Source organism: Dreissena polymorpha, chromosome 14 (genome assembly GCF_020536995.1).
Source record: "Dreissena polymorpha isolate Duluth1 chromosome 14, UMN_Dpol_1.0, whole genome shotgun sequence".
Classification (NCBI taxonomy): domain Eukaryota; kingdom Metazoa; phylum Mollusca; class Bivalvia; order Myida; family Dreissenidae; genus Dreissena; species Dreissena polymorpha.
Window position 1 is genome coordinate 36979418 of NC_068368.1, and position 19568 is coordinate 36998985.

At 35.9% G+C, this 19568-nt stretch overlaps 2 protein-coding genes and 1 long non-coding RNA gene across 5 annotated transcripts in view; 1 reads left to right on the plus strand and 2 right to left on the minus strand.

Moving 5' to 3' along the window:
* Positions 1-287: 287 nt before the first annotated feature.
* On the minus strand, positions 288-12281 carry LOC127857701 (uncharacterized). Its single transcript, XR_008038567.1, has 2 exons — positions 12207-12281; positions 288-1236 (listed from the first exon to the last, which is right to left on the minus strand). It is a non-coding gene; the product is annotated as an uncharacterized LOC127857701 (long non-coding RNA).
* On the minus strand, positions 1345-5622 carry LOC127857700 (uncharacterized). Its single transcript, XM_052394321.1, has 4 exons — positions 5053-5622; positions 2623-2785; positions 2114-2349; positions 1345-1772 (listed from the first exon to the last, which is right to left on the minus strand). Exons 1-4 carry the CDS (start codon positions 5134-5136, stop codon positions 1542-1544), a joined length of 714 nt encoding a protein of 237 aa, XP_052250281.1. The 5' UTR covers positions 5137-5622; the 3' UTR covers positions 1345-1541.
* The window catches only part of LOC127857699 (signal transducing adapter molecule 2-like), a 31851-nt gene continuing 19814 nt past the window's right edge, over positions 7532-19568 (plus strand). For 2 of the 3 annotated variants that reach the window (XR_008038566.1, XM_052394318.1), the window contains exons 1-10: positions 7532-7657; positions 9718-9799; positions 10035-10110; positions 11144-11242; positions 12564-12649; positions 14036-14102; positions 15011-15086; positions 16555-16688; positions 18785-18870; positions 19048-19142. Coding sequence is in view for 2 of the 3 variants with exons in the window: in XM_052394318.1 (XP_052250278.1) it covers positions 7615-7657; positions 9718-9799; positions 10035-10110; positions 11144-11242; positions 12564-12649; positions 14036-14102; positions 15011-15086; positions 16555-16688; positions 18785-18870; positions 19048-19142 (844 nt within the window). In the remaining variant the exon portion in view is untranslated. The other variant, XM_052394319.1, reaches the window with a different exon arrangement.

The following is a 19568-nucleotide window of genomic DNA, read 5'->3' on the forward strand; positions in this document are numbered from 1 at the left end:
CCTCCAGAATTAAACAATTAAAATTGAGGCCCGTGAAATTAACAACTGGCAATTAACAATTAACAATTTCTCCTCGTAGACCCGTCTGGCCTGTAAATCGTGACGGTCTTTCGCCATGTCTGCTCTAAACTCATTGGTGGGTAACTCACAAATGACTTTATTCATAGATTCACACAGATATAAACCACAATACAAATAATCCATGACTGCATGCTTTAACAAGACAATACAAGATGTGTCAGTTACAAAACAATACATGACATCCCCCTTTCTCTCTCTTTTTTAAAAAAATTATAAATACATGATACATCAACTACTGTATCGTTACATATGCGAAAAGGTATATGAAAGAAAGAAAAAAATAACATGACCTGTCCTTATATACATCTCTGTTCATAAAATCATAATGTCTTTTAAACCTCAGAGTTTTATATTGTTATGGAAAATAGAACATTCCCTATGAACACAATTCAATATAACATAACATAACATAACATTTATTAGGCATAAAACAGCATATTGCAAATTTATAGCCTATACACGGTATGTGTTTGTGAGAAAGCAAAGACATGGTACATGTATTTGAGAAGTACAACACAAAACGATGAATACGAATAGTTAGGTAAAACAAAAGAGAAAAAAAGACATGTCAAAATAATTCAAAGAATAGAATCAATAATAATACAATGATAATTGCTTTATCCAAATATATATACATTAGGCAAATGGAAACAATAATCATAGTTAATACGGTTAACTTATTATTACATCTGTTCTAATAAACATACTAAATTGAAGGTATATATTTTATATTACGTTACATTTGACCTTAGTTTTAATATAATTAATATAGAACTTCTTTCAAATTAAATAGTGAATTGAAGTTCATAAAATTAGGTTAACATCTTTACAACATGTACGACAAAATTATTCACTAAAATAAATGTTCCCTAAGTTTCCACAAAATTGTCGCTGTTATTTCAGATTCAGGCTTTGTTCAGGGCAAAATGTTTTTCTAACAAATGCCAGATACACTTAATCTAGGGTTTCAGCTAGGAAATGATAACAAACTGTGATCACAACGAAAACTAGCTAGAAAGTAGATACACCTAAACATGAAGTAATGGATTTCTGTGAGAAGACAACTTTGCGCGGATGCAGCAGATGCCGTGGTTATCGTTCTCAACAGCAAACTGCAGTAAACAGCAGACTGACTTGCAAAACTCCCTCTTAACTCTTTCAGTGCTGGAACCAAATTTTGAAGGCCTTTGCAAACAGTTTGGATCCAGATGAGACGCCACAGAACGTGGCGTCTCATCTGGATCCAAACTGATTGCTATTCTGATAGTATTCTTTGAAAAAAAATCGAAGAAAATGCTAATTTTATAAATTGAGCAGACGACATTTTAGCAGACGACAAATTTCTCAGCATGCAAAGGGTTAAAATAAGTTGTCTGCTAACGCGAACAACTAAAAAGGTTTGAAAAGCATTAAAATGCATGTTTTTTCTGATTATTTTCGAAACAGTTTCACTATGTTATTCATTTTTTATAATGTTTGTGAGTTTCGGTGCAAAATCGAGGGATATAGGTTCCACGATGATCCGTTTCTATGGTTTCTTTCCTTTCGTCACTTTCGTCTCGATCCGGGCACTTGAATCCATCAGCGCATGAGCACAGGAAATTATATCCGGTCACGATTGGTTTGCTACCATCTGTGAGCTGGTCCACGTAAATCTTTGAACACAGGGCGCGATCGGTTTCACACTGTGGCTTAAAAAGAAGTAACATTGCCTGGTTCATTTACAATTCTATATAAAAAATACAATGTATTCGTGTATTACGAGTTGTTTTGAAGATATGTAAAAAACAAAGATAAGTTTTGGTGCTCGCGTCGTTTAATATGGGCACAACTGAAATAAAAATGTTGTAGGCAGACATAAATTGACAAAATGAAATGATTTCCATTTTTACTTAATCTACACGCACGTAGCTTAACTACTACAATATTTGTTGTAACATTTTTTTTCTTCATTTAACAGTTTCTTTGTGTTGTTAATGTTTGTAGTTTTGTTTTACAACAACAACATAGACACTTGTATGCAGGCTTATACCTTTTCACAAAAGTACTCGTAGATCCACTGGCTCGTGTTGTTGTCGTATTTCGACATATGGTGGCGCCACCATCCGAGTAATTCGTACATGTTGTCTGGGCATGCGCAGCGCGCTTCTCGCACGTGCGGGCTCCACTCCCCTGAGGTCGTAGCCATGGTGACGGCGAGGTCACCGGGTTGACACTCCCGCTCCGGAATTATAGGAACGCAGAAACGGTACTGAACCGTTTTGTCTGCTGTTGAAAAAAGTGTGATCAAGTTAGATATTTAAAGAGGCTGTGAAATGTTTGTGTGCATACAACTTATTTCAAGCTAAAACAAATTGGGCTTAATGTCAATTTAACAACTTTCAAAGATACATATTCCGACATGTTTAATACACAATATTTAAGCAACTATTTTCATAATAAGTTATTCACCCATGACACAAAGCCTGCAATATAAGCTTTTGGACAAAACCAACCAAACACTGTCGGAATCATTTCATTTTGAAATCATCTTCCCGTTACCTCGTTCATAGTGTGGCCATGACAACGACATATAGTCATTGGCTATCCACTTGTTGACACATCCAGGGCACTGGCAGTACGGTCCTTCGTCGAATTCGGTTCCATCCGGGTACCTCATCAGAGACGTACAGACATGCGCATTGGATTTGCACTGAGGCTTCTCCTGTAGTTTGTAAACCAGTCAAATTATATTTATTTTTTGTTCCAACTGGGCAGCCATTTAGAAATTAAACGTTCCCATTAAAACTAGCTTACATATGACAGGTTGCAGGATCAAGTGATATTGTTGGGTTCACAATTGAACGTTAATGGATGTAAACACACCGGTATGTGGTGATATTCTTTAAATAACTTTTAAAAACTATTTTTCTTTAGAGTTTCATTTAGGGCATAAAAGACAGTTTTTATGCTGTTTATTGCAATATGAAAAACATAAGGATTACTTTGTTTTAAAAGCCTATGTCCTTTGCCAAAATCTATGTATAACGCATTCATGTTCACGGGTATGCTGTACGCATTGTGAAAATTGGGCACCAATTCCAGACGTATTTAATGATTTATTCTTAGATCTTAAGATAGCGAAACAAAATTCAATAAAAACTGTCTTTTATGGAATACAGATTTTTGCAAATGTATTTAAAAAACTGGAGATGTTTGCAAAATAAAAGTTCTTAACGGTGTGTTTACATTCTGTCCAGCCCGTGTGTAAACCCCTGTGAACACCGTTGATCCTGTACCCTTATAGCATAGTTACGTGGTTAACCCTTTGCATGCTGGGAAATTTTTCGTCTGCTAAAATGTCGTCTGCTGAATTTGTAAAATAAGCATTTTCTTCATTTTTTTTCAAAGAATACTATCAGAATAGCAAACACGTTCTGTGGCGTCTCATCTGGATCCAAACTGTTTGCAAAGGCCTTTAAAATTCGGTTCCCGCACTGAAAGGGTTAAGGTGATTACATTCTGTGTCGTTGTGTAGGGCAGTACAGTGTAACTAGATAAATACCGATCATCCCTTCCACTAAGTGATAACGAAGCAGAACAAATCGGTTTGTCATAAAATGTTATTCGCAGCCAAACAAATTCCCCAAAACATCAAAACTTAAACAATTCAATCTGATATTTACTTATTCCCAATACAAAATACATGTATATGAGACAAACAGTGCTAATCCGAAGAAAGTGCTCGCGCAATTCTATGGATGAAAAAAATGATATTTTGAAAGTACTGAACAACATCGACCTTTGCAAGTGTACGCATTTACGAATCGTTCAACAAAAAAGAGTTAGAAAGTCAACATTGAGATTTGTAACGCAAACTGCAGAAGGATAGGGGTGACGAAAAGAGCATTGTAATTAAAAACCCGATGAACCCAGTGCGTGTACGTTGCATTGTATTTTATAAAGATGTATTTTTTGTCAAAACTGCGTGGTGTGAAACCACAAACTTAACACGCAACGCCAAAGAGAATTTTCATCCTTCGATTCATTCACATATACGTGTCTTATTTTCACGAAGAAAATCACATTATGAACTGCTAAAGGCGTTCTTAACGTGTGACAATAGCAAAACCCGCATACATGTGCATTTTGTGGTTATATGCAACAATATTGACTTATTACATAAAATGCAAATCCGATCAAGATACACACACACGAGTTTGTTTATGGGCCTCGCTCAGGCAAAACTTGACTTTATGCACGAGCGTTAAGTCTCGTCCCAGGTTAGCCTTTGCAGTCCGCACAGGCTAATAAGGGGCGACACTTTCGCCGAAGCCGAATTTTCGCTGAGAAAAGACTTCCTGTAATACAATAAAAGCGGGAAGTGTCAACCCTTATAAGCATGTGCGGACTGCACAGGCTAATCTGGAACGACATTTAACGCACATACATTTAGCCCATTTTTCCAAGAGCGTGGCTCATATACAGTTTTTGACATATAACTGTATATGTACAAATGTATACAAAGTACTACTTCAACTGCATAGATAGTATGTTTTAGCGCGTGGTCAGTCAGGACACGCAATCCATTGCTAAACTGCTCACAGCATAAAACACAGTTTAGTAAAACACGGCACCATGATTGTAAAGTGAAGACATTCGCATGAGAAATTAGCAAAAACACAGTAAATTCCGGTTTTGCGGTCGGAATAAGGATTCACAAATATACGTTAGCCTCTATCTATTAAAATTGTGGTTTATGCATGTGTTTAAAGTGTCACCACAAATTAGACTGTGCAGTCCGTACAGGCTAATTATGGATGACACTTTTCGCATACATAGGATAGGATACTTCTTCTAAACAAAAAATTCCTTAAAAGCGGAAAGTTCCGCCCCTGATTGGCCTGTGCGGACTGCACAGGATAGCCTGGGACGACACTTTATGCATATGCATAAAGCTGAGTTTTCCCAGATCGAGGCCCGTTTTCAAACCTTAGGGGATTCTTCTGACTCGCAGTGTGTTATTCCCAAACATATCGCCAGCACAGCTACACAAGTCAATATGTAGTCAGACATTGTGCAGTATTGTAAAACGGTTACTAATCCGTATTTCAAGTGTAAACTAGCTTCGCCTGATATATGATATATGTATAGCCTATAAAAAATTACACAAATTGCTTCGCGTTTGCGTATTCATCGACTTTGTCGCTTAGTAACGTTGCTCCTACAATAACAAATCCATTTGTTCGTCTTCATCCGCAATGTCTGTGCACCCTTTTGATCTTTAATTCAAGTAATCGCTCCAAAATCCGTTCAATAAATGTCATAGAAATATCCAGGCGTTTTGCATACATTCGCTGTCCACTATTTTCAATATATCCGGCGACAATCCATGTAGTCCTTAAACAAAATTTCGGTAGTCTCTTTCCAATGGTTCCATCAGTTTTCCGATAGGACTATTAAGTTATCGGCTTCCTCGATGTGTTGGTACAGCTTTCCGGGAGGCAATATGCACTGCCGTAGACAGGAAAATCGATGATGTTGTGTCTCAGACAAGCCTGCAATTATTGGACTTCACGAACTAACAGCGAGCTCTGAAACAATAGGCTATTGCATTCGGTCTGTCATTGATCGAATTGCTTAGTATTAAGCAAATCCTGCATATTTTAAGAAAGGGGAGCTAATCTTAATTGGTCTCGCAATTGAAGTATGCATATGCATGTGTTTGTTTTTTCCAAATGTGTATTTGCCGCGTCATGCGGAATAGGTCTTATGTTGTATAGGTCAGTATAGTCCCAGAACAGCCTGCACTTTCGCCCGTCTAATTAACGCACTTATGCCAAGTAGACTCCCCATTTTTCTAAATTGGATCAATTTATTTCCAAAATTAGGTATGTCTTGTATATTTATTTCTATATTTAGAATATTTCTTACAGAAATTCCTTTTAGCAAACAGCGCAGACCCTGATAAGACGCCGCATCATGCGGCGTCTCATCTTGGTCTACGCTGTTTGCCAATGCCTTTTTCTATACGTTAGGCATAAATGGATCAAGAGCTACGCAATCCGCTATAAAGTCAAACAATGTTTCCTTGTTTCATTAGTAGACAGGGTAGCCTCTGACCAGACTGTGCTATTACGCAGGCTAGGCTGGAACTACGCTTGTCGCATAAGGCATAAGACCTATGTTCTCACGACACGGCTCATTTGACGATACACTTACCACTAGCAGTGTGTATACATAGTATCTTGTTATAAGTAACGTGCTTAAAGCATCATCCAAGATAACGTTGTGTAGTCCGCAAAAGAGAGTATCTTCTAAAAATTCCAGTTTAGGTGAAAAGCGGACTGGAGAAGCCACCGGTAATTTGCATTAAGCCCCGTTTTTCCAGAGCGAGGCTAAATTGGGTCGCGTTCTGAGAAAACTTGGCATAATGCATGTGCGTTCCAGACAGGCTAATCAAGGACGACGCTTTCCGTCTAAATTTGATTTTTGCTAAGAAGAGACTTCATTTTAACGAAAAATGTCATAAACGCGGAAAGTGTCGTCCCTCATTAGCCTGTGCGGACTACATATGCTAATCTGGGACGACACTTTACGCACATGCATTAAGCCCCGTTTTACAAGAGCGAGGCTCAATTGTAAAGAACTCTTTCGATATAAGCTACTCACGTTTTCTTAACCTTTCACCTACTGAATAAAAAAACAATAGGGGTCTTGTGTTCATTAAGGGCAATTCATATAGATCGTGGGAACAAATGACATAACAAAGATAATGTTTTTTAAACGTTATAAACTAGCAACATGTCATATACGGAATGAAAATTGTTATTAAGTAGCCCTTAGAGCAATTATATGTCACACTTAAATTGTCTATGTAGACTTTATATATATATATTATACTGAACATTTAAAAACAGTGAAACACACAAACATGAAAAATTAAAAATATTATTGATTCTTACGTTCTGCTCTTATTTTATGCACTAAGCTTAAAATACTGGAGCATAGTCCATCAGTTTGAAAAGCTGACAGAACTGCAGAACTAGTCCAAAAACTGTATGTGTCATTCTTGAGTGACATAAGAAACTACAATTTGGCACAAGTATTTGGTATTTTTTCATAAAAAAAAACGACAAAATTTTAAAAAACTTGGTCAAATAATTTTATTTAGATTTTATTATTTACAATATAAGCTTTGAAAGTGTCTGACAGAGATGTTCGATCATTGTCGTGGACAATACTTATATTTTAATTAAAATGTTGTTTTTTCGCTAGCCTCTTATTTGAAATTGAGTCAAACTATCTTTTTTTTGTTAGCTCGCTAATAATTTCGTCAAACAAGTTACCAATTTGTTAAGTCCTTATTTGTTATTTGTGGATTTTTTTTATTAAAAAAAATAGAACAGGTTTTACAATTTCATTGAAATAGTAGTTTGTAACCCCAAAACTAAGTGTTTTGTAAACTCATGCTATATCCGGTCGGGCATGCGCATTTATAACTGAAAAATCATAACAAGGTAGTATTCTGTGACGCATAATAATTTCGACAAAATGCCTCTTTTTGCGAATTCTACGCCGTTTGACGCAGATGTTGGTAAGAGATAAATACTTATAATTCATCTTTAAATCCTTATATGTCGTTACCGGTTATTTATTATTTTATGATCATTTATTTATTTAACCTAATTTTCATGTGACATTGTGTCATCGTCATAAATATTTTATTATGGTTTAGATTTAAGAATCTAAGATAGCTTTTTGCTGAATGGTAAAAGACTAGTATTCAGTGTATACTGAGAATTATATACCGGTAGTGATTTTTATACATTCAATGTGGTTCTTAAAAGTACCCGGCTTTCAATGTACATTCAATGTGGTTCTTAAAAGTACCCGGCGACTGAAAGTGTACTAAAAAGTACCCTGGTGTATGGTTTGGTGTCTTTGAGCACATTTTCCGTACAGGGGGTTCACTGAATTATAGAATGAATAACTGGTTCTAGCCCAAGGAAACAGACTCTTGAGCGTTTCAAATAAGAAGCAGTACTTTAATCCAGCTTAATTAAATAGGTTTTAACTAGACTAGACTGAATTATACACAAAAGTGGGAATTTTTAAGTAGTATCTTAGAATACAAGGATCAAGTGAGCTTTGAATTTCCCTCAACTCCATTTAAACATCAATGCAATTTTTTTTCCAAAGACTTTAATGTTGGGCATTTTGCCTTAAATGCACAATACTGGAGATTCCATTGTTACAATTATCCTGCTCATATAACTGTAACGTGTTTTCCGTTTCTTCAGAATATATACAATGGCAACAAACACCAGTGGCATTTTTCAACTAACGGATTTTCCTTTGGCTTTCCTTAGCTGTTTGATTAGAAACTTATCTTCCTCAATTTTAACTGGAATCAATGAATATTGACACTATTAATGATTTATAATCATTGTTTTTTTCGAATGATGAAGGTTAAATCACTATACAAGCCGGTTTCAAATGCCATGTATGACTTGGTTGTCTTCGATCACTTGGGTGACTTGGTTCATTTAGGTGTCTTGGGTGACTTAGGTCACCTGGGATGAATTAGGTTAACTTGGGTCACCTAGGGTGACTTGGGATGACTTTGGTCACCTAGGGTGTCTTGGGATGACTTGGGTCACCTATGGTGACTTGAGTCACCCAGGGTGACTTGGGTCTTTCGGGTGTCTTACACCTGTAGCAATGAGTCCCCCCTGTTGGCGTTATGCAAGGAAGACACTTTTGATCAGTGCAGTACAACAGGGATCAAGCTAGACTCAACTTTTTGGGAGAAGTAATTTCTCCCAAAGCTGCGGAGTAGCTTGACAGACTCAGGCTGACCTACGAGACCTGACACGTGCACTAACTTATATTTCCAATGGAAGCCTGTGACCTCGACTTATACATGTATATGAGTCTCTAGGCTACCCAGCAAGCTATGGTATATTGCGCAAAGTTGCTTGGGTCACCCCGACTTAAAAGGTATCCAAAGTCACAGAAATGCCCCTGGCTTATGCTGACCTAAGAGACCAGAAATGTGCACTGTCTTATACTACCAAAGGAAACCTATGACCTGGACTAATATATGAGTCTCTAGGCTACCCAGCAAGCCATGGTATACATGTAACCCAGGTTTTCCCAAAATTGTTTGCCTGGGCTGGGCAATAATATAAAACCTGTATGTATGTATTTCTTTTGACCTTGCAGTCAAGGATAACCCATGAAAGTGCAAGATAGCACTTATTTCCAATGGGGTCCTTTGGTTTTGCTGAAGAAACAGTAAGCAGAAGAGACAGTATTGGGATACAAGGAATCCGGGTGCGAAACCCTAGCTCTTTGCGAATAGACTCCTTGGTTCTTTTACGTGCTCAGTGTATAGCACCGATACACGCGAGAATTACCTGGGTTTCATACCAGTACACCTCTAGTTGGGTGGGAAACACTTGAAGCATTATTGAAATGTCCAGTGCCCCGGCCAGGAATTAACCTGGGGGCCTCTGGAATGGTAGACCAGAGTGTTACCACTCGACCACCGCACAAACCTGGGTTTTATGCTAAAGTCGTTACTCACCCTTTTATTGCAGCATTCTTGTGGACTAAAAACTGTTTATGATCTAATGATCCATACATTTTCAGAGAAAGCCACTAGCGAATTGAACACAGTAGAAGACTGGGCACTTATTATGGACATCTGTGATAAGGTTAAAATAAACAATGGGTAAGAATTATATAACACAATATTTTGATAAAGACTGCATGGCATTTTGTGGGTTGGTAGTTTTTTTAACAAGTTTTATGGATTTTAAGCAGTTTCAAGGTTACTTGCATGGTTTTGACAGAAAATTGTGTAATATATAAAGTTTTGTAAGTTTAAGCAGAAAAATAAATTTATTATAAATCAGAAACTATACATGTATTCATAATTTAAGGATGATACTGATGATATTTTTTAGGTCCAAAGATTGTTTGCGCTCCATTGTGAAGCGTTTGAATCACAGAGTGCCATTTGTGGCTATGCAAGCATGTGTGGTAAGTTGTTTTGATTAGTTGGCCTTAGAATTCTCAATCACTCCTACATGGCGAGTACAATTTGTGTGAATTTAACATCCCCGAGAAATAAAGTAAATCATTATTTTTATGAACATAATACCAAGCATAAAAGAAATAATGTGCTATACATGAAGTTAGCAATATATTTGGTTTGCTTTGCACAACTTGTAAGCTCAACAAGGAAGAGAGTGAAAGAGTTATCAAAAATGAATCTTTTAGAGTCAATCATTACTTGAAGACATATATTTTTTCGGTTGGGAAATTTCATCTTGGTCTGTTTGTTTTCTTGTCCTTCCATTCAATCATAGTTAACCCTAAAATAACATGTTTCTGTCATAGACATACAAAGCTTAAATACATGTACTTGCAGGGATAATGTCTTTGAACTCTACCAACACACCTACGGGATATTACCTGACCTCAATTTGACCTTGACATCTTCTTGTGCTCTAATTGGCCAGTTTGAATATGAATACGTTTAAAAAGACTTAAAAATGTGGTCTTGTGATGTGGGCATTTAAAGAATGTTCATAGATAACAGCCATACAAGTTTCAAAGCTTTTTAGTAAGGGGTGTTGGTATTATACAATGATTCATTATTTGGAATTAATTTAAAGACAATTTCTTCAGTACTTATAGTGGTTAATAATTATGTACACATGTAGGTAAAGTAACCAACATTAGTGTAAACATATTTCTTTCTTTTGGCAAGTACAATATATCAAAATACACAATACAATACATTTCAGAAAAGGATTGAAACAGAAGAAATATTTCTTATAGATTTTCTCTCCTTGGGATTATATTTACACAAAATTGGCAGTGTATTCGGAACAATATAATTTAGTTTATGCTAGACATAGGAAATATTAGTGATGAATACATGTAAACAAAGGTTTTGAAAGAATAAGAAGAACAAATAAGGAAAACCAACATTGAATACAGGATGGTCTTTGTCAAAGCAATGTGTTTGTATATTAATGTTACATGTATATTTTATTTTTCTCCATAGTTGCTGCATGCCTGTGTGAACAACTGTGGCCGAGAATTCCATCTAGAAATCTGCTCCAGAGATTTTATATCCGAGTGTAAAACACTGATAAACCAGAAAGTAGGTATCCAAGTGTACAACACTGATAAACCAGAAAGTAGGTATCTGTATAAGGCAGTTGAAAATTAAAATTGTAAAACAATGATAAATCAGAAAGTAAGTATCTGAAGAAGGCAGTTAAAAATTAAGAGTGTAAAACACTGATAAACCAGAAAGAAAGTATCAGTATAAATCAGTTGAATATTAAGATTGTAAAACACTGATAATCCAGGAAGTAATTGTCTGTATAAGGCAATTGAAAATTAAGAGTGTAAAGGTAGTGTCATTTGATGTGAGATGTGGTTTTGGAGAAACTCTGCTTAATTCATGTGCATTACGTTGCGTTGCAATCAGCATTGCAGTCGGCTCAGGGAACACACTTTCCGCTTTTATAGAATTTTTCATTTAAAAAGAAGTATCATGCATCAAGTCCTGTTATCTCAAAGCAAGGCTGATTGTAGGTTATTTTAGATTCTCTTTAGGTGTTTTTTAATTATCAAAAGTTCAAATTTATCCACTCTCATCACCAGTTCAAACAGAATCAACCATCAATAATGTATTGAATGAGGGCACAGTCGTTAACTGGCTGGATATCAGATGAGGATTACATTTTGAGATGTCAAAGACTTTTGTTTTGATACAAAAAGAGTAAACAAATTAAATTCTTTTCTTTGGAACAATTGATACACCTAGCTTGGTGGGCTAAAGACCAGCACTTTAAAATTTTATTTGTAAAGGCTGACCTGTTATAAGCCTTTTGTTCAGATTTGGAAAAATGATACTTCGTACATAATATTTCATTATTTTGAAATTTGACTCTATATTCTTATTCTTAAGACTCTACTTTCTTATTAAATACACAATTGTTAGTTGTACAGACGCAAACAATAAAATAAAAGTAAAACATGTGTAAGTCAAAACGGAGATGACATTGGTCAAATGAGACAGGCTCTAGAAAAACAGGATTTTATGCATTTGCTTAAACCTTACAGTGCTGGAACCGAATTTTGAAGGCCTTTGCAAACAGTTTGGATCCAGATGAGACGCCACAGAACGTGGCGTCCCATCTGGATCCAAACTGTTTGCTATTCTGATAGTATTCTTTGAAAAAAATCATAGAAAATGCTAATTTTAGAAATTCAGCAGACGACATTTTAGCAGATGACAAATTACCCAGCATGCAAAGGGTTAATAGTGCACAGATTACCCTGTGCAGGCAATGTTTCCCCATCAGACTGTGCAGTCTGTTACAGGCCTATCCCAGGGTGTATTGGTTAGGTATATCCCCTTTTTTATTAGTGAGGTTTGATGTTGATGTACATTATGGTACCTTTGCTTACAGGCACATCCGCGTGTGTCACAGAAGCTGAAGTTCTTGGTAAAGACATGGGCAGAGATGAAGGAGTTTAAGGAGGACTCAGCCCTCATGTAAGTGCAGGGATAGAAACTGATATCTGTTTATGGTATGTTGCCCTCGTTTTATGGTAGGTTTCCCATATTTACAACTATCTTTAGTACTTTGGTTGCTTGGACAATGAACAAGAAGCCCAAAACCAAGTAAACATCATATCTATATAATACCTTGTTTTGAAATGTACTAAACAGGGTCTAAATCTACTTGCAGAGCTTTTTTTCTTCTGTGAGAATGGTAGTCTTTCACATTTGTTAATAGTTTGCGACTCATTTTTTCACAAAATGGTGGTGGTGCCAAGGCCCCTTCACAAAAACTGGAAAAAAACGCTGACTTGACCAGTTCAAACGAACAACCAGCTTACTTGCTCAGGTCAAACGAGCATACACTGAATGCTAACGTTAAAGTGCATCAGTAAGATCTCTTGTCCATTCAGATACAGGGTAAACTCTGCCCTCATGTCAGTGTACTGGAAGAATGGAGGGTCAATAGAGTTACAGGGTTTTGCTAAAACTGGCATCCCCAGGGCCTGGCCAAACCATAATCCGGCATTAATGTGACATAAAATTATTGAACAATTGCCATTCTTAGGAATTTGTTAGTCCACCTCATGTAAATTAGAGTTTTAGGCATAGTTTGTGTATCGCCATTGAATGATTGAATGTTTGTTGAAATATATGAAATATCAAAAGATGTTCACAGTCAAGAGGGGCAGCAGATGGGGGGAACAAGAAAGGAAAAAAGGAGCAGGGGACCTTAAAACCACAAAAATACTTAAAATCAAGGAATATTTCATAAAATAAAGTTGACACTTAAACAATCTGTGTTCCTTATATCAATAGCCCAAATTGAAACGCTTGATGCAGTATGGTAACATAGATTTAAAGAGATACAAAATGCCTGTTTTTATTTTTTATGTCACAATATATTCAATGTGAATTTCCTGCGACAATATCGGAACATATCTCGTGTTGGCTCCTACATGTTTGGATATTGTCGCGGGAAATTCATGTGGTATATGTTGTCTCACAAAAAATGAAATTGAGCATTTCTCGTTAAATCTTTGTTACCAGACACCACATCTAGCTTTAAAATTTTGGCTATTGCAATAAGGAACACTGATTTTTCTATGGGTTCACTTTATTTTATGAAATATTAGTTGATTTTGAGTATTTATGTGGCTATAAAGGCTTAGGCTTCTCCACAGCTATGCAACTAGTTCTTGTTCATTAAATAATTCCACATGTCAAACTTATTTTAAGTAGTAACATTTGAAATTTGCTTTGGTTACATTAAAAGGCATGTATACTTTTGATTTGAAATTTTATTGGAACGGTCTTTTTAGGATAATCTATGTTTTATCTTACAGCTATCTATGACAAGTTTGACCATTTTCATTGCAGGTTGATACCCCAGCTATACGAGAGCATGAAAAAGGAAGGGGTAGATTGCTCCAACCCAGATTCAGCGGTAAACAACTATATTTAGTAGCTTCTTTAGTGGGATTGTTTCCACTTAATAATCCAATACACACATGATAATAAAAGAAAATAGTCATGTTAACCCTCTGAGTTTAGTGTCTTATGCCACATCAAAAGAGTTGACAGTTTCTAAACTTTCACGTACGATTATTTGTATGCTATGAACAAACACATATCAGTGAAATAGTCAAATGATTTAAAACTAATTAACATATTTCATTCAACAATGAACTCTTCTAAATATCTAATAGCCCAACCATCAGCTTTTAGCTTTGACCCATGCATACAAAAAATAAGTATACATTGTGGGATTGTTAAAATGACTTTAAAACATGAAAAAAACTACAAATAATACTCTTGAAAAACATGACTGTTTGCCTGTGAATAAACTGTCATCCCAGATTAGCCCGTGCTTCATTCAAAGGCTATCATCAGTGTTGACACTGTCTGCCTAAACTAGATATTTTTCATGAGATTTTTTAAAGCTAAAACTTTCATAAAAGCAAACAAAGTTTTCCTTTACTGGCCTGTGCAAACTTCACAGGCCACTCTGGAACGACATTTATATAAATTTAATTACTATAAACAAGGATCAGTAAAATGGTTAAAGCCCCTTTTCATCCTACAATTAACTCCTTAACTAGATATTATCTTGAAACCAAACCATCAACTTTAAACTTTGGGACTGCCTTAACAGGGTTCCCTCTGGGCTTTAAACTTTGTGACTGCCTTAACAACATAAGTGAGACAAGCTAAAGGACATGAGTACATTTATATTGTATGGGATTGCGAAAAGGACATTAAAACTGCAAACAAGTTACCAAAAATACCTTATTTAGTAAAAATTGTCACGAAAGGAGAAGGCTAAATTAAGTCGATATATTTTCCCTGTTTCAGGTAAAGCAGCCTGTGACATTGAGTAAGGACCCCAATGTGGCCCAGTCACAGCAGGAGGAGGATGACCTTGCAAAAGGCATGTTTGGACTCATAGAGGAAACCAATCAAACTGCTTATCACATATCTTGCCTCATAGAGGAAAATATGAACCAATCAAAATGCTTGTAACATGCATGGCCTTATCTAGGAAAGTGCTGACCAGTAAAAATGCATTTGACATATCAATGCTTGATTTTATTGCTCAATATTTTATGTTTAGGCTCAGTTTTTGTTAGGAATTTTCTTAGCAGAAAAAAACACTTGATAATATATTTTAAAAGAAAAAAGAGGAACATTCCTTCAATTTGATCTTAATTGATTGGACAGATATACGTTAAGCACTGAATCTTGTTAATTATTTCATGGACGTGCTAACACACTAATTCAATGATTACAGAGGATTCGCTTGCACATCAATAAGAACGTCTTCTACATCCCACTTTTTCTCTTGTCTGTCCATCTGTCATTCAGATTTTTTACTCCCTTAACTCAAATAGTTTAAGGTCTGGGAACGAAAAACTTGTGAAGCTTTTTCATCATCTTGTGAACTTAAGCACCTGGGTACAGCACTTGGGTATTTTTGTGATTTGCTTTTTGGACAGCAGGTTTATTTCCTTTGAAGTAAAACTCATATTTGTACTCCCTCATTGCTAGAGGCATATAGTGACTGTCTTGTATGTCTGTTCTGTATATACAAGGACACACTTGATCAAGAGGATAAATATTGATAAAAAATCCTACCAGTCAATTGTTAACATTTATGAGTCAAGCTTCATGAAACTTTGTCAAAATGTTTATCTGGACAATATCTACATGTATTTGTAATTTTGGCAATGTGCATCTAAAAACTAGGACATTGAGTCAAATCTTGAAAAACACTTGTTTTGACTCTAGATGTGACATTTCATTTTTAATAAGTCTTGTGCCTGAATCTTAGTCAGAATGTTTGTTTTGATGGACATCGAGTAAAAAACTAGATCATCAGGTCAAGATTTCAAAAATTGGTGTCAGTGAACTCAGATGAGCCATCATGGCCATCTTCTGTAATTATTATAAAAAATCAAATGTTCAAAAACTTTGGAAAAATAACTTCACTTTTATTCAGGGATGGTATTTGTGCTCTTTTTCAGCTGACTCCCTTTCAATGTCAAACTCATTTGACAAATAGTTATTAACTCTTTCAGTGCGGGAACCGAATTTTGAAGGCCTGTGCAAACAGTTTGGATCCAGATGAGACGCCACAGAACGTGGCGTCTCATCAGGATCCAAACTGTTTGCTATTCTGATAGTATTCTTTGAAAAAAAATCGAAGAAAATGCTAATTTTAGAAATTAAGCAGACAACATTTTAGCAGACGACAAATTTCCCAGCATGCAAAGGGTAAACTTTGCTGGATCTATTACAATGGAGAGTTCAGTAACTGAATCGATACCTGCAAGTGGGGTAGGGGGGTATTTTCCTGCCCTAAGGTGATTCTTAAATGACACCCTTGTATAATTTTACAGCGATTGCCCTGTCACTTCAAGAAGATAAGCACTCAACCCAACACAAAACCTCTGCTGGGTTGTACCCCATGACCTTTGGGGGCGGAGCTTCATCAGGGGCCACTGCCAGTCCCCGGGTCAGGGAGGTCAGAAAGGTCAGATTAAGTTTTCAGATCATATTATTTATTTAAGCTTGATTGCATCAAATCCTTTAGACATTTTGGAACACTCAAGATTTTTTCCTGAGTAGAATCAGTACTTGGTGACCGTGTCTTTGGTGGATTACCATACAACGCTCCAATAGTTAAGTGGTTGGAACCTATGACCTTTGGGTTGCTAGGCTAACTAAATTTTCACTGCGCCACAGCAACCTAGAAAGGTGAGTGTATATGTATGAGCATATTTTTTTTTAAATCTTTTGCAACTGTTCAAAAAGGATTGCATTTTACCAGCTTAGCCTTTGTATGCACAACTTTGTTTTAGATCACAGCCCATGTATTTGATATACATCATAATCAAACTCCTTATGTTTACTTAGTTTAAGGCCAAACCTGTAATTCACTTTCAAATAAGGGGTTTCCCTCTTCTAAAAGAGGTATAAATGTTACTGAGCAAAGTAATTTACCTAATTTTTTCCCAAATTTAACAAATTTAAGATTTTCCAAAAAAAAATTGATGTTCATAAATTATTTATATTTTTTTCTATGTTTCAATTTTTGTCTTTAATTTTACCATACGGAAACAGGTAAAGTGAAAGAATCAATGAAAAAGTTGTAGTAAAGTTTATAATTCAAATCTATAAATTTCACAATTGTAAAATGACACTTGCTTTCCCTGATTGAAAGGTTCAGAAAGAATGGTCTGGAAAATAGGCTGCTAAAAATATAACCATAAGATCATTTTTCATAGGTTTGTGAAAACAGTAATTTGTCAAGCCTTGTAGTTTTCTTTGAATGCTGGTTTATTTATAGTATGAACAGATTACCTTGCTTGGTGATATGAGAAACCAAAGCTATTTTGGACTGTATTTTTTGAAAACCCTAACATAATGAAATTATTACTGTTAATAATCTGAAAATAGTCTCCTTGTCAACATTTTGACATCTTTTGAATACACTGCAGATTTGTTAGGCTGAAATGATTTGATGAAACTGAAATAAAAGTTAATTTTTAGCTCTACTGGCCGAAGGCCTGAAGAGCTTATGTCATGGCGTGGTTTCTGTCGTCCGTCCGTGCATGCATTAGATTTAGTCCACAGTTTTCATTAGATTCTTTTCAAGTTTGTTCAGTGTCTTTATTTTAATGAGGACTCAAACCCTATTGAAAAAGGGTTACATCAGAGTAAAAAGTCCAGAATTACCTCCCCTTGAATTTGAGAAAATTGTGATATAAGGCTTGTTTACGCAATAAAGTCCACAGTTATCATCCAATTATATCCCAACTTGCACAGTGTCTTTATCTGAATTATGAGTCAAACCCTATTGGAAATGAGAAATATCGGAGTTATAAGTCCAGAATTATCTCCCCTTGAATTTGAGAAAATTCTCCTTGTTTGCGCGATTAAGTTCACAGTTTCCATCTTATTTTTTCCAAACTTGCACAGTGTTTATACCAGTAGATCGATTCAGGCCCTCATGGGCCTCTTGTTTTTTTATAAGCAAGCATTTTTAGTTGCACAGTTACCATATGAATTATATGCACCAAAATAATTTGAGCTTTGCTTTGGCAAAACTGGTGTTTTTTTTTCTCAATAATAAGGGAATAGGACCAGGTCCCTTTGGATTGGGAAAATTTGAGGCGTTTTGATTATTTAAAATTTGGAAATAAAGTGTGTTCTTTTTTTTGTGGATAAAAAATGCTTCAAAATTGAGAATACAAGTGTTTTTAGTATTATTTTTACTGAGGGTGAGCTTATTTGGATTGGAGATAAACACAATATTGAGATATAAAAAAAAATTATTTTTTTTGGAAATCTTCCTTTGGGAATTTTTAGTTCCCATTTCGGAAAAATATATACTATTTTGCATTAGGAATGGGGCCCATTACTGAAGCCGATTTAAAATGAAAAAATATACTGACTGGGTTTTATTCATGTGCGTAAAGTGTCATCCCAGATTAGCCCATGCAGGCTGCACAGATTTTAGAGGACACCCAGTTAAGGTCGAAAGTGTTGCTTATTTACGACAACACTTGATACACATGCATTAAGCACCATTTTTGCTGAGGGAGGCTGATTTCAACTATGTTTCAGGTGCGGGCCCTGTATGATTTTGAGGCAGTGGAGGACAATGAGCTGACATTCAAAGCAGGGGAGCTAATCAGTGTCCTAGACGACAGGTGAGCTGTTTGTCCAAATTTGATTGTATAATTGTATAGTACCACAAACACAAGTTCAGTGTTTTTTCCTAAGTGTCATTTCTTTGCAAAACTTTGCGTTAAGTACTCACAAAGTTTTATTTCAGCACAGCCTGCATTTTTGGGGGGTTTTAGTTATAAAGCATTGCGTTGTTTCAGTGACCCCAATTGGTGGAAGGGGTTCAACCAGCGAGGTGAGGGGCTGTTCCCTGCCAACTTTGTCACAGCAGATCTGACAGTGGAACCAGAGGAACGTAAGGCTGCTTTCCTATAAAATATCACAAGACCTTTCTGGTTGGCAAGTCGTGTACATGAATGAAACAATACGCATTTATTATGGGAAAAAGCTACGTCTTCAAAAATTGGCTCAATGACAGTTGTGCTGTTGTCAAATAACCCACTGTCAGTTATATAGATCATATAACTGACAGTGGATTATTTGACAACAGCACAATTGTCATTTTACCAATTTTTGAAAACGTAACTTTTTCCCAAAATAAATGCATGTTGTTCGACTGGCACTTGTGATTTAATTCCTATAAATCACAAGTGCCAGGCAAGACTCATTAGATTACACACATGTATATGCTTGAACATTGGTTATTTGGTAATAAATTGCGATAGAAAATATTGTATGGTTATTATAGTTTAGGGGGGTATATAGGAGTAAACTTGTCAGT